Source organism: Thunnus thynnus, chromosome 4 (genome assembly GCF_963924715.1).
Source record: "Thunnus thynnus chromosome 4, fThuThy2.1, whole genome shotgun sequence".
Lineage (NCBI taxonomy): Eukaryota > Metazoa > Chordata > Actinopteri > Scombriformes > Scombridae > Thunnus > Thunnus thynnus.
Window position 1 is genome coordinate 16,296,288 of NC_089520.1, and position 14,722 is coordinate 16,311,009.

The window sequence follows — 14,722 nt, forward strand, 5'->3', positions numbered from 1 at the left end:
GTTTTTCTTTTTGTGTCTCATTTATTATGTTCATTTTTTCTTTCCATTAGCTTTCTTATTCATCATAGACAAACACTGCAGTAATCAACAAACTTGTGACTGGGTGTAGGAGTGTGTGTGGGGAGTTTGACCATGGCTGCATAGCTAATAGCTGAGATAAGCACAAGTCTTCCTTTAGTCCCAAGGTTGAAAACATCAGAGTGCTAAAACGCCATCTGCTTTTAAATGCACTTGTGGACAATGTGATTGATTTCCTCACAGATTAGAAAGAATCAGGTGTCTACTCTGCGTCTGTCAATCAATAGACATTTTGTGCTGCTCCACCAAAAAGTAACTTGAATCAGAATATAAATTATTAATAGAAAATGCAAAAACTAAAATGATTAGTGATATGTACTTTCTCTTTCGTGTAATCTTCCACCTTGTCCTCTCTTTTCTAAACTATAACAAAGATATAGATATTTCCTGTACTTACAAGGCGCATACAGTACTTGCTAGTCTTCGCAAGATGTGTGTCTTAACTTTGTGTCTGACCATACTTTTATTTGCCAATCCAATACACGCACTGTCTCAATCATTTTATTTTCTCAAAGAAAAGAGTTACATTAATATAAATAAATGCATATTTCCTGCAGGAAGACTGCTGAAGAAATCTATAAGTAGAATACTTAGAAGTGGCAGTGTAGAGCAAAGGTAAAAAGAAAAACAACAGATGTCTGGTGACAATTCCTGTAAGTAATTGTCTGTCTTTCTCTTTCGTAGGGTTTCTTCAGACGCACAATCAGGTTAAAGTTGGTGTACGATCACTGTGATCTTCACTGTCGCATTCACAAGAAGTCTCGGAACAAATGCCAATACTGTCGCTTCCAGAAGTGCCTCAATGTTGGCATGTCACACAACGGTAAGATAGTTGATACTGTCATCACACCTTTTATAATAATCAGTGGGCAATCACAGCATGTATGATGTCCTTATCATACATGCTTATTTTTTTAGCAAAGATACATTTCAGTATGAAAAAACATTTACAGTAAGGCCAGAAACAGCTAAACGACACGACAATAACAGAAGCGTGTATGTTCTTTAGGCAGGTATAAACCCTCTGTTTATTTTTCAATTCGATTCAGTTTTATTTATATAGCACCAGATCACAACAAAATCATCTCAGGGCACTTTTCACATAGAGCAGGTTTAGACCGTAGTCTTAAATTTACAGAGACCCAACAATTCCCCCATCAGCAAGCACTTGGTGATGGCGGCAAGGAAAAACTCCCCTTTAACATCTAACACCTCAAGCAGAACCCAGCGCTAGGTGGGCGGTCATCTGCCTTATTTTCACAGTAAATAAGCAGATGTAGGTTACAAGATAGGTTCCTTTTTGTGGCTCCAGTGCCTTTTGCAGATACGTCTTCACCACACTGCTGCCAATTGGGTGTTTGAGGTGTTGTGGTCATACATGCAGCATCGTACACCACTGTCTTATCACAACCCTCGGATCATTTTCAGTTCCCATCACCCCTTCAATGTACCTGTCACCCCAACAGCACAATTCAAAGGTTAAATTGCGGTCCAAGGCCAACTTTAAACCCCACCCCACCCTCATGTGCCTGCCTTTGTGGCTGTCTATATTAGGCCTCCCAAGGCTCAAAACAACAAAAAGCAGTACCTGTGTTGATGATTTGTAACTCTCTGTTGCTTGTGCTGCTTTCAAGCTGAAAGAGTGAGTCACTGACTCAACTTTTTTTTTATGCACAGTTGTGCAATTTGCGCATTATGAGTGGAAATGCTGGAAATGCTAAAAAAAAAAGTTGTATAGATAAAAAGAAATTGCAGTAACATGCAATGACTGCAAGGTTTCTCAAGCTCCCTGAAGAGATGTAAACAGCTGCAGAAGAAGTCATCAGATCTAAGTGGACCAATGATGAGACTGTAACATTCCTCAAATTAGAACGCATGACATGAGACATGAAACAAAAATAAGTACCATATTTCCATCATGTTTTCGAAATTGCTTTCTTTCGTTTGAGGCATTCTTTTAATTACGTCATCTCGTGGCACCCTTTTTTTCTGCAGTGGTTTAATGACATGGGACTGAAGAATTAGTGCCAGTAACTGTTTATCTCTACGACTCTAATTTCTAATATTCACATAACAGAGATGGATGGAAACATGCATTACATTGCATTTTCTTCTGCCAGTTTTCTAGAAATTCAGTTAAATATTGCAACTGATTGTTGTAAATGTGTTAGCCAAAAGGCTGTTTTTCATCCCTAGTCAGATGTTTCACAGTCAAATTAAAAGTAATAAAAGTAAAAACAAAACAGTTCTTGAACTATTTTATAAGCACGCATAATAAAAAGAGAATAATGTTAAAGATACAGGACATCATTATGTTACATTATCAGCCTACAATTTACAAGCAATTGCAATTACATTTTTTTCAGCGATTACACAAAACCTGTTGTGCACACATTGTTAATATATTAACTTTGATTTTAGAAAAATATGTTTGTAGTTTCAATTTTAGATTATTTAAAACACAAATGCAAAATAAAATGAAATGAGCAAATCCACATCTACAAACCCCTACACAGTCATGCTACACCTACACAGGAGTTTTCACTTGTACAGGTTAGAAGCCCTTAAAGGCTGTCAGGAACTGCTGAAACCTCCCACACTCAGCCGCCTGTAGGCAGATCAATTGTGCTCTCAGTCCAAATGCAGTTTACTTGTGTTTCTACTGCTGTTTCTGTGTAGATTCACAAGCAGTGAGAGTTTTTGTTAGATCTGAAACAAATATACGGTTATCGCACCATGTAGTGGTTATGTTGTTCATTTATTCGAACTTTTAACACGATTATATTGACATAAATTCTCTATTCTACTCGGACATTTTACCAAAACAATTTAGTTTGATCAGTGAGAGATATCTTTCTCTGAAGAAACATCTGCCCTCATCCATCACTGTTCAGCTGTAGCCAGCTTCTCTTTTGTTAGCCTTTGTTGGCCACTGGGGCGCATCAACTGGCACAGCGGTAGCCGTTTTCATATCAAGCGCTGACACCACCTCTGCAGGTGAGTCCCAGCATGGACTTCTTGACTGTGTGGGTGTGTACAGTTCGTGCTTGACTGACATCTCCCTGACTCTCCTGTTAGTTTCGTTGCACCTGTTAGGGTGGGACAGCTTACTGCTTTCACTCTTTTGATGTATGAACCTGAATCTCTTGAAAATGTTCAGCACAGTGCCACATAATTTGAGTCTAAAGATCTGGTTACTTTAACTTTCCATCCAACAAAAGTGCTTCCATCTCTGCACTGAAAAAGGATGTGATGTCACAAGTCCAAATAAATAAATATTGAGCAGAGTCAGCATGAACGGTAAACAGTGTATGAGAGCAAAGCTGCACTTTGTAGTCTGCTAGTGTAATATGGTGCAAAACAGGGTGATGGCACACTGTTAGAATAATGACATCTTCATTTCCAAATACACAGCAAAGGTCAACTATGACCTGTAAGTCTGTCAAAGATGGTCACACTGACACAGGAAACACATTCTTAAACATTTCAGTCACACATGCAAATATCTGCAGACTGTTGTGTAATTGCACTACTAAGAAGGAGTATAATCAGATAAATAATCAGAAACAGCTGTGTGGGTGCAGTGTAATGTTAGCACTGTAATGAATAAACAAGCTAGAGTTTGAGTTTCAACTTAACATTTGAGATATTTAACTTTGTTTACTTTTTTCTCTCTATTTTTTGTTTTCTTTTGCTATGCACACATATTGTATAATGCAGTTTTGAAGCTCAAAGCCCTAAATGAGGGTGAGCACTGTCAATCTCTCATATAAAGTCATTGAAACTGAAGGCTAAATTTTTCTCCACGCCCTGTTTTTCAACTGACAGACTCTACCTTAATTTAAACAAAACATCATTATGCTCAGCTATGCCTGTTATTAGCATCTACCATATTTAGTTTTCTTACTCCTCTTTATCTGCCACTTTATCTCTACCACTTTCCCTCATATCACTTTACTGTTATTTCACGAGGGACAGTCAGTGCTTTGTAAATCTGCTCTGTGCAGGTTTTTATTTGATCAATAATTGACATCTCAGAGTACATAGACCTCAACTGATTTCTCCAAACTACTGTGTCACCACTGTGGGCTTGTTGCCCAGTTGGTGGTTGAGCCACTTTAGTTTGTATTCATTTGCTTAAGGTGTGCATTCATCACACAGTCAGCATTACACAATCATAAATTCTGAAGTAAATGCAGAGTGCAGGCCTGAATGGAGGGATTATTAATGACTTCCACTGACAGAAAGAGAAGGGTTTAACCATTTCACAACTCAGTGTCGAATTTCATTCGCATTACAAAGAACATTTTCACCACATTCAGTATTAGATTTAGACTACAATTTGACCATTGTCAAGTAAAATGCCACTTAAATGAAATATTTATAACTTGTGAAATTCATCGGCAAAAATTGTATTTACTGTGGGTATATAGGTTATATCCACTTTTGAAAAAGCAGCATACCAATATTTACAATCAGCATATAGATACAGCGAAATAGAAAAGGTAAAACCAGTGCACATGCAGTTAAAAAAAATACATTGATACAATGTAAGCTTATGAATACAATGACATTTCAAACAGCATCAGTAAATTTGGCAAATGATCATCTGGAATTTGCCTAAAATGTTAGAAAAGGATATCGAGGAAATACGGCTGCAAAACACCACAAAATAGATTAAAGATCTCTTTAATCTCTGGGCATCTTAGACACCGAAACCTTTGGGGGAAAAACAGAAATCAGAACTGGCTCTTTTGTTGTTTATTTGTTTATGCACAATGCAATTAATCCTGCAGAAACAGGCGAAGAAGAAACTCCGTACTCGGAGATTTAAAACATATGAGATAGTTTTTCAGGTTTTGCATTGAGCTGTAACATAGACAGACAAAGGGAAATACATTCTGCAATTACTTCACAAGACACACCTCATAAAATCAGACTTGTTACTGTATATGTTGTCACTAGTGGTTTTTCCATTTCACTCACTGAGTTGTGTGACTCATAGGTGTCTGAACATTGACTGCGCAGCTCTGTAAGATTTTCAGAGAAATGGAATATCTTATAATTCAGAAATTCAAATTTCTTGGAACAATCTTGGCAGGATTTCCATTCTTTAAAATGTCTTTGTGTATGAATATCAAAACTATGTTTAATGTAGTGACATCAGGACAGTTATTACTTAATGCTGTCATTGTAAAAAGATGAGTTAAGAAAGTCCAAAAATAGCCTGTCCTTTTATTTCAAAAGTTGTACAAGAAATACAAGGGAAGTACATTTAATAAAGCCCTGGAGGGCGGGAGTGGATGAACCCAGTTAAAGAGTAACTGTCCGTACGGGACGCTCCGAGAAATAAAACAAACGCCCCCGCAAGGATGCACGGGTCATTTCATTGGTCAACACTACACCTGGCCTTTTATTGGTTGGGGAATTTTGACAGGGTTATTGCACAAAAAATCTGAGAGCAGAGCAGAAATCTGGATGCAGACTTTTCACGAGTGCACAGAAGCAGCCTGCGTTGCGAGGAGAAGGGCTGAAGCTGGCGAGCAGGAAATCTGTGCAAGCAACAGTACATCTGAGTGCAAGCACACAGTTTGAGCAGAAGCAGAGAAAATCTGCGTGCAAGCAGAGGCTATTTGAGTGCGAGGGCAGGGTTTTGAGGGAAAGAATTACAAAATCTCAACATGAAATCAATAAATCATGTTCTCAGATTGAAAGACCACGCTCTTGAATAAAGATAGGAAAAAAGCCCCATAGCCAAACAGCTGTGCAATAGAAACTGACTAAACTAACACCAGAATGGAAAAGTTCAGCAACAACTTCACCAGTTAGAGGTCAGGATAGGAACACGTAGAATATATCAGTGCCTGTTTTGTTACTTCTTATTAAGTTCATTGGTTTAACATCATAATAGCACAATATTTAAGAGGAAATTGTGTTATTTCAGGAGGAGAACTACGAGGTGATTTGTGGTTGATGATGTTGTAAATATATACACACCACAGACACTGCTGCTAGCGGTAGATCACTTGAGAAGAAAGTAGATCTGCATGTTTTATATGATGTATCACCCAAAAATCAATTACTACATTGACTCATTTAGAAAAACTTGCAGCTTAAAGGAGCTCGACTTTTTTTGCAAAATGTGTAGCACACGGAAATACAAGATTCTGTTTATCTGTGTGATTATTCTTGCTTTTGTTTGTCTGTCTGCATGTTCTTACTGTATATATCTGCCTGCCTCTTCTTGTATGTGTGTTTATTTGTGTACTAATGCATGTTTCTATCTGTCTGTTTCCTTTCCCAGCCATTCGTTTTGGCCGAATGCCCCAGGCGGAGAAAGAGAAGCTGCTGGCCGAGTTCTCGTCTGACATGGAGCACATGCACCCGGAGGCAGCAGATCTGAGGGCTCTGGCACGGCATCTGTACGAGGCCTATCTGAAATACTTCCCCCTCACCAAGGCCAAGGCCAGGGCCATCCTCTCTGGGAAGACTGGAGACAACGCGGTGAGCAGCACTGCCTTGCATTTTTTTAATTCTTCCTTATTTTTATTTATTTCTATTTATACTAGGGGAGCATCTTGCATCCATAGGCGAAAACCTATTAATTAATTTTCAACGGGATATCTGAATAAGGAACATTTACCACATGAACAAGATTCTTTTGTAATATTTTAGGGCCAAGGCAACGTTTTCCTTTTTTGGTGGTGATTCCCTATTAAAATATAGCAAATTCTGCAGAATACTGCACAGATAAAAATAGCAACAGATGATTTTAGACCAGAGAATGTCATTTCTTCCAAGATGTTGAGTGTTCAGTTATTTTTTCATGTCAGCATTTCAGGCATATTCTGCTCCAGGAACTGTGTGTTTGAATCTCAGATTGTCTATAATCTTAGGTGCGCTTTATAGCTGAAGTATGTCTCTTAATCACACAAATCAGGAACAGAATCAAGTTTATTGCCAAGTAGATTTGCACTTACAAGGAATTGGCCTGTTGGTGTTGTAGAAATGGAAATGGAGATATGATGGGTGTGGTTGATCAGGTTCACACAATTAAAATCAATTAATAAGTCAATTCAGTCAATTAATAAATATAAAATAGATTCTCTGAGAGAAAAATGTGCTTTAATAATGATAATAATAAACAGTTGAACCCGATGTTCACTCAGCAGTGAATGTAATATGGTGACTGCATATCTTTGATAAGTTGCTTGCATTTGGTTGCAGTTATCATGTCATCGGCATTTATATCTTCATCCTGCTCTAATATGAGCTGATGGACCATCTTCTTCTCCACTATGAATGAGACACACAGTGCAAGTTTGACCCACATGTTTGGTAGTTTATTTATTAATTCCACTCTGGGAAATATCACAAGCAACAAAGGCAAGGACATGTACAGTAATCCATTTTAAGCAAATAGACTGGATCGCATATTCCAACCTGAATTTCATATTGGAAATACAAACCTACTTGTCCATGAAAAATTTCTTTGTATCTTCACTTACAAAAACATTATATCACAAATACAATGGCCACAATTTGCTTCCATTTGCAGCCTTGAGTTGAAATGAAACAAACAGCTCCTCTGATTTTAAATTGTTTGACTTGCTGTCTTTGCTAAAACTTTTACCAGTATTGTCTTCACATGCTTAGTTCACATGAGGTCCTTTCAGACTATTATTGCTGCTCTAACAGGAAAAGTGGAACAACTGGTTTCTACATGTCTTGACTGTTATAAAACATCTCAGATTACAGTGGTCAAGCTATGCAACAGGATAACGTAGCTTCTCTGCAGTTTGATTCAGCTTCAACATTCCTACTCAAAACTTCAAACTAACTTATTCAGACAGTTGGTAATTTATGCGAGTGGGCTGCAGGAAAATATCCAATATCATCCATTTCTGTGTCTTTGTACTTTTACGATGTTGAACCTTTATATTCAAGAGACCCGATCAGGAAATTCATTTCATGTCAAAATCAAGTTGCAGACAGAAAACTGCAGTGAATATTCTGTAATGATCCACAGTTTGATGGTTAAAAAATAATAAAAATGGATATAAAACCCATATGTATATTTAAAATCTGCAGGATTAATGCAAAACTTGCTCCAGTACCTTTTATGGAGCATTGTTGGCAAACACAAGTCAGCATATATAACTTTCAATATCATATGAAAAATATCATCTTTGCAAATATGTTGAATATGTTTTGATAACTCATTCTTAAAGTAAAACCTGATCAAGTAAACCTCATCAGTTCAACCTTATCAAACCTCTGATTCAGATTAATCTGTTTTACTAAACAACTGATCCAATCAAGTAAACTGTCATGAAGTCAAATCAATTAATTATTAGAAATGGTCAGAATCAGTAGCTTTTGAAACTTTTAATAGAAATTGAACCAATCAAGCAACTAAAAAGCTATTTTAATAAAATATAGAAATATGTTCATTTAAATTGCGAACAGTAAACAATGGAATTGGGGGTGTTAATGAACCCAAATGTACTACTCACAATTGTTGCCCTCAAGAATAAAGTATGACCTAAACTTCTTCTTCTTTTCATTATTATTATTATTATTATTATTGTTATTGCCTTTATTAATGAGGACCAGCTGTAGAAGAAGCGTCTGCTTTTTGTTTCTCTTTTCTGTAGCTTCTTCCTGTTAAGTCAAAAGAGTTCAAGGCTCCTTTGCATCTCTTTTTCCTGCTTGTTATGACCGTTCATCACAGTGATAGCAGCTAAATGGCACAGAATCGTCTGTTTGTTTGAGGGAGTCCCGGGTTATTTACTAAACCACAGCAAACCTCCTGAAACAAATTGGGAGTCAATGATTTTAGCTTTAGTGGAATATTTACATATTTTAACGTGCACGGCCTTGATACCAGTTGATGTGTAATCAGCTTTCAACTTGAACTCCGTCAGCATTTGTGACACACCAGTAGAGTTAAAAGAAGACAACGCTTTTTACAATTCTTAACCAAAATAATTACATGTTTTAAATCGTAAAAATAGACAGAGAGCACAAGCAAGATTATGCTTGTGTACAATGAATTTGACAGTCGAAGGGGATGACTGTGATGTTTTTGTGGAATGGCCATTTTACTTTAAAACACAAACTCAACCTGCAGCCTGTATATTGATTTTCATCTCTTTAGATAAACAAGCCCAAAATACCTCACAATTGGCAGACAGCCTTTTCCAGATACCAAAGTAGTGGAAAGGTATCCTCTGACTTCCGTGATTTTGTGTTTTTCTGATGCAATTTGAAACAAGAACATGAAAATTTGACTTCTGTTTTGCTTTGATTTTCTGTTTTATCACACATTATATGCACACATATTAGTTAACGTTAGTCTATATAACTTTTGCTGAACAACGGCCACTTTTATTGTGAGTAATTATGAATAATGACAAATGCTAAAACGTGGCGTAACAATAGCACAAGTAGAGAAGGGGTCAGTAATGTCTGTTATACGGCAACATCTATCTATAGTTCGCTACCATTGGCTAACATCAGCCACAGACTGCTGGTCACCAAGAAAGGCTGTTGCAGCAAATACAAGTGCAACTTTAAAGGCCCCATGAAATGAAAAATACATTTCTCAAATTTTAATCCTGTGTCCTTGTGTTAATTGTTCATTTATCTCTATATTTATGTCAAAAACCAATAATAGAGTATTTTTACATCAAAATCCATCTTTTCTCTTCCTTTAGCTCCATGTATCACGCCAAACTCAAAGCCCGCCCACTTTTAGCGGTCCAATCAAATGCAAAGGATTTGATTTAAATCCCTCTTGTAACTGTACACCGTTCAAATATTCTGTTTCACTGGGAAATCACAGTACAGAAGCTAAAGATGCTCTAACTTCCGTTTCATGGAGCCTTTAATTCAAATGCGTTTTTGGACTGCCCAGGTTAAAATATATTTATAAAAAAATAAAATAGCATAAAAGACGACACATTTCTACCAGCTGCAATCTGTTTAATTTCCTCACACACGGTAGGAATTGATTGTTCACATCAAAGCCTTTTTCAATGGAATAACCTGCTGTGTGATGTCCCATTATTCATTTTCCCACTATGGAAAGCAAGATTGAAGTGTAAGAATGGTGCAATTCATCTGTCAGGCTAGTGCATGTCTTGTTTTACCAAACAGTAAGCGCGACTTTAACTCAGTTAAGCTTCATTTACCTGGAAATGATGTTTTTGTCTGCCTCAGCCTGCAGCTAAGATTTATTTGCTTTGCCCATCAGACATATGAGATGTGCTGTGTTTGCTTTTGCAGTTCTGATGAATGAGCCATGACCAAAGTGCATAGACAGTATGTGATTACATCTGCAGCCCCTATGTCCTCAGAAGACCTGCAGTATGAGAAGCTGAAAGTGTTTCTTTATTTTTTTTTCGCCTTTTTTCCTTTCTGTTGCTTTGTCTCGTCTCTACCTGCTCTTTCATATTCGCACAAAACTTTCCTCTTACATATATTCTTTCCTCTCCGCCTCCAGCCGTTTGTCATCCATGACATGAAGTCTCTAATGGAAGGGGAGCAGTTCATTAATTGCAGGCAGATACCCATCCAGGAGCACCAGCAGCAGACCTCCGCCCTTACACTTGGACATGGAGGTCAGTAGTACCAAATATCAAAATCTGTTTTTGTATCATTTTCTTTTCCTAATCATTTTCTATTCATTAATAAATATAGTCTCAAGATATTTTAAACATTGCTGGTTTGGGACGTAAAAAAATGTTTCTATTCATATATCGTTCATGGCAGGAATCACAGCAGCTCACCCAGGGTCGGAGTATGGGATCATGGGAATGACAAGCATCGGCGATCAGGGGCCAACAGATGCTGTGGAGCTGCGTTTCTTCCAAAGCTGTCAGTCACGCTCGGCCGAAGCTGTGAGAGAAGTGACAGAATTCGCCAAGAGCATCCCAGGATTCATCAATCTGGATCTCAATGATCAGGTGAGATGCTTCGGCTGTGCATTCGTCCACATAATCCACATCATTCACTCCAGTCTCTTGCAAACAATTTTGTTGTTGACTGATGATAATGTTTAGAGGGTTTTATGACTATAAAACCGTTACTTCACCATTTCCCAGGTAACTTTGCTGAAGTACGGTGTGATTGAGGTCTTAATCATCATGATGTCGCCTCTGATGAACAAAGACGGGACCCTGATCTCCTACGGACAGATCTTCATGACGCGGGAGTTCCTCAAGAGTCTCAGGAAACCTTTCTGCCAGATGATGGAACCGAAGTTTGAGTTCTCCGTCAAGTTCAACACTCTGGAGCTGGACGACAGCGACATGGCGCTGTTTCTGGCTGTCATTATCCTCAGCGGGGGTGAGTGTTCGTTTTTTTAGGGCATGTTGTAGATTTCATAGGTCGTAGTAATCTCTGAGTACACTTATTAGCCTTAAAGTCTTTACTTGCTTTTAGTGTTGTAGGTATGATATATAATATCTTAAAATAAGTTACTCTAAGACATTAATGTCATTTTTTGATCATTTCATGATTTCTCAGATTGTGCAGTTATAATAGAAATATGAATTCTAGCAGAAATGTTCACAGAGAATATGAAGGGTTGTAAAGTGGCTCCTGTTAACAACCTGAGATATCATTTTACACGCTATCTTTGGCCAACCTTGACCCATTTATCAGTTTCCTTGGAGGCATGAGATGCTATTGGAAAAGTAATGAAGCAGAACTAAAGGTGAATGAATCATTTCATCATCATTTCATGCGGGAACAATAAACAGCAAGTATATCATCTGTAACGAGATTCAATAACTGCAAAAGTGATGTGTTGTTGACAGATTTTTATACAGTTGGATCAGGAAAAAAAGAAAAGGAGAGGTTTCACAGACAACAACTTGAATGACTGAAAATCACTCAACTTTGATGGTTTTTGACATTATTTATGATCAGGAGGGGGAGGAATCAAAGAAATCATTCCAATGGCTTTTGGGTCAAGTTAACACTACATTTCTGGGGAACAAAAGATCTCCTGACATTTCTGAGCAGATCCAAACTATTTGGCCTAATGCTGCTTCAGCACATGACTGCTTGATAAAAGTCAAGCCTTGGACCCTGATGATTTAAATCAGACATTTAAGTCAATTATTAACCTAAACGATTGAGATAAAAGCTGGAGATGAAGAGAAGTAGCTTTTTCTAAAAAGCAATAATGCAGGTAGGCGTCGCATTCAGAGACAGCTTAAATCGAGAGATTGTCAACCAGAAGGAATGTTGACCTAAGAGATCTTTGATGTTTTATTTGCACCTCTCATTTTTATTTTAAATTCAGAAAATGTCCCAGAAATGTCACTGATTTATCTTCCCTGTCTCTGTCACCCATCCAGACCGTCCAGGCCTTCTGAACGTGAAGCCCATCGAGCAGCTTCAGGAGACGGTGCTCCATTCGTTGGAGCTGCAGCTGAAGCTCAGCCACCCGGACTCTCTGCAGCTGTTCGCCAAGCTGCTCCAGAAAATGACCGACCTGCGACAGATCGTCACCGACCATGTCCACCTCATCCAGCTGCTGAAGAAAACTGAGGTGGACATGTGCTTACACCCACTGCTGCAGGAGATCATGAAGGACTTGTATTAGAATTTGCTGGAAGAGAAAAGGACAAGTAGACAAAAGAAAAAATGAAAGAGACATTATTTTAAGAATCATGAGTTGTGAAATGAAAAGATGAAGCCCTTGTGCTGCTGGTGTGTTGTAAAAAGGGAGGCGGCCAGACAGGCTGACTGACTGAAATTGAGAAAGAGATGGGGAAGAACAGGAAAAGAGAAATCAAGGAAAGAAAGACAGAATCTGTTAGATCTTGTCTAGACAGCAGCATGTGAATAACTTGCGGTGCACAGTCATTTAGCCACTGCTGAGCCTGGACATTTTGTTATGAGTAGACTGCCAACTTAAATATGAAACTATCCCATTTTGCACCAATCAGAACGAGCGTCTCAAACTGAAAGGCTGGGGGGACTTTCTGATTGGCAAGCAAAAAAATTATGAATGCTCAGCTCAGTCTGTTTCACACTGTGAATATTTTACACCATGTGTCACAAAGTACAGTATGTGTTGTTCATGTGCAGCTTATCTACATGTTGCGTTACAACCGTCATAGGCAGCAGAGTTTATGTGCTTCAATACCTCTGAACACACACACAAATGCATGAGCGCTCACATACACACAGACATGCACAAACAGTCTTTTTCTGTTTTGGCATCAGGGTGATGGTGCTATCTCTTTTTAATCAGCTTTATCCAAAGACAGAAATCAGATTATTGCCTGTAACATATTTTAGCTTCAGACACCTGATGAAACTGTGAGAAAGTGTGAAGCCAAGAAGAAGCACATTCCCATGATAATGTTTGCTCTGTGTGTAAACCGTATACGCCATATTGTGCCTAAGATATGCCGTTTAAAAACATTATATGTATTATACATATATAATGTATAATATGTGTTCATTCTACAGCCTTAGTTGTTTTATTTCAAATCCTGAAAAAGAAGTTGAGTTATAATTTTTACTATGAAATTATTTTGTATCTATGCAAAGTGTCCAATGTGTCTGATCAATCAGATGTATTTTTTTGCGGGGGAGGGGGAGGGGGGTGTTACACAGACAAAGGGACTGGATAAATGTGGGGGGGAGAGAAATTTGTTGTAAATAAAAATATTTTCTAACTTTTTATTTGAAATCTGTCTCGTTTTTTGATGCGTGCATGCACATGTGCCATTAAAAGCCATTTTCAAATAATGCTTCCTCTTAAGCATTCCAGTCACCCAAACTCTTGGAAATTAGTTTTACAGCCATTACATCAGCTGTCCTCGGTGTCTCTTACCAAACACACACACACCCTGTTGGAAGAATTGCAACATCTGAACTCTGCTGAACTGTGCCGGAAGACCAAGATCTGTGGATATAAATTTGATCAGCAAGCAGGGAGTTGGGTTTTATTTTTAAGAGTTCAAACTTTTTTTGACATGGTGCTTGATTATTATTTTTTTTCTTCTTTGAGGTGGGGGTCCGTCATCTTTTATCCCTTCTTTTAGACGGATCAGTGTAAAGAGAGACCTGAAAAAGTGAGATAGCGGGGGGATCACGTGCTACAACTGCAGAGTCAGAGTTAAACCAAGGACATCACACTTTATCCCACTGAGACATCAGGCCACCTCAACACATCACATAGGTTCATTTACACAGAGTTTTCCCGTTCTGTGGCTTTTTACCAAGTTACAAGCATGCATAACACAAGCGCATTTCTCTTTTTGCACTCACAGTCGATGCATACCTTCATATGGGGAATTTACAGTCAATAAAATCAACCATTGGGATTAAATTTTACAAATTGTAGAATCAGTGGAAATTGGATTTGAGTCAGTAGAAGCCATCAGACCTACGAGTCACATTAAAAACACCTTATTTGTGTGACGATGAATTTCCTTTCACCCCTTTAGACCATAAAATGTACCTGTGTCCATTATTGCCAGTTACTATTAGTAAATAGCAAAAACATTGACCAGGGTCATTATACATCTCAAACATATGAGATGAACATATATTGTCCTAACAAGTAGCCTACATATAGAACAAACAACGAATTGAAAATCACAGTTAAATATAT

General features: G+C 38.0%; 1 protein-coding gene across 5 annotated transcripts in view; it reads left to right on the forward strand.

The window, feature by feature from the left end:
* pparg (peroxisome proliferator-activated receptor gamma) overlaps positions 1-13,347 on the forward strand; it is a 35,977-nt gene extending 22,630 nt beyond the window's left edge. For all 5 annotated transcript variants that reach the window (XM_067586931.1, XM_067586932.1, XM_067586930.1 and 2 more), the window contains 6 exons: positions 763-901; positions 6,383-6,582; positions 10,586-10,703; positions 10,855-11,048; positions 11,187-11,430; positions 12,450-13,347. In XM_067586931.1, coding sequence (XP_067443032.1) covers positions 763-901; positions 6,383-6,582; positions 10,586-10,703; positions 10,855-11,048; positions 11,187-11,430; positions 12,450-12,697 — 1,143 coding nt within the window. In that variant the 3' untranslated portion in view covers positions 12,698-13,347. The remainder of the gene's footprint in view (positions 1-762; positions 902-6,382; positions 6,583-10,585; positions 10,704-10,854; positions 11,049-11,186; positions 11,431-12,449) is intronic.
* Positions 13,348-14,722: the final 1,375 nt, after the last annotated feature.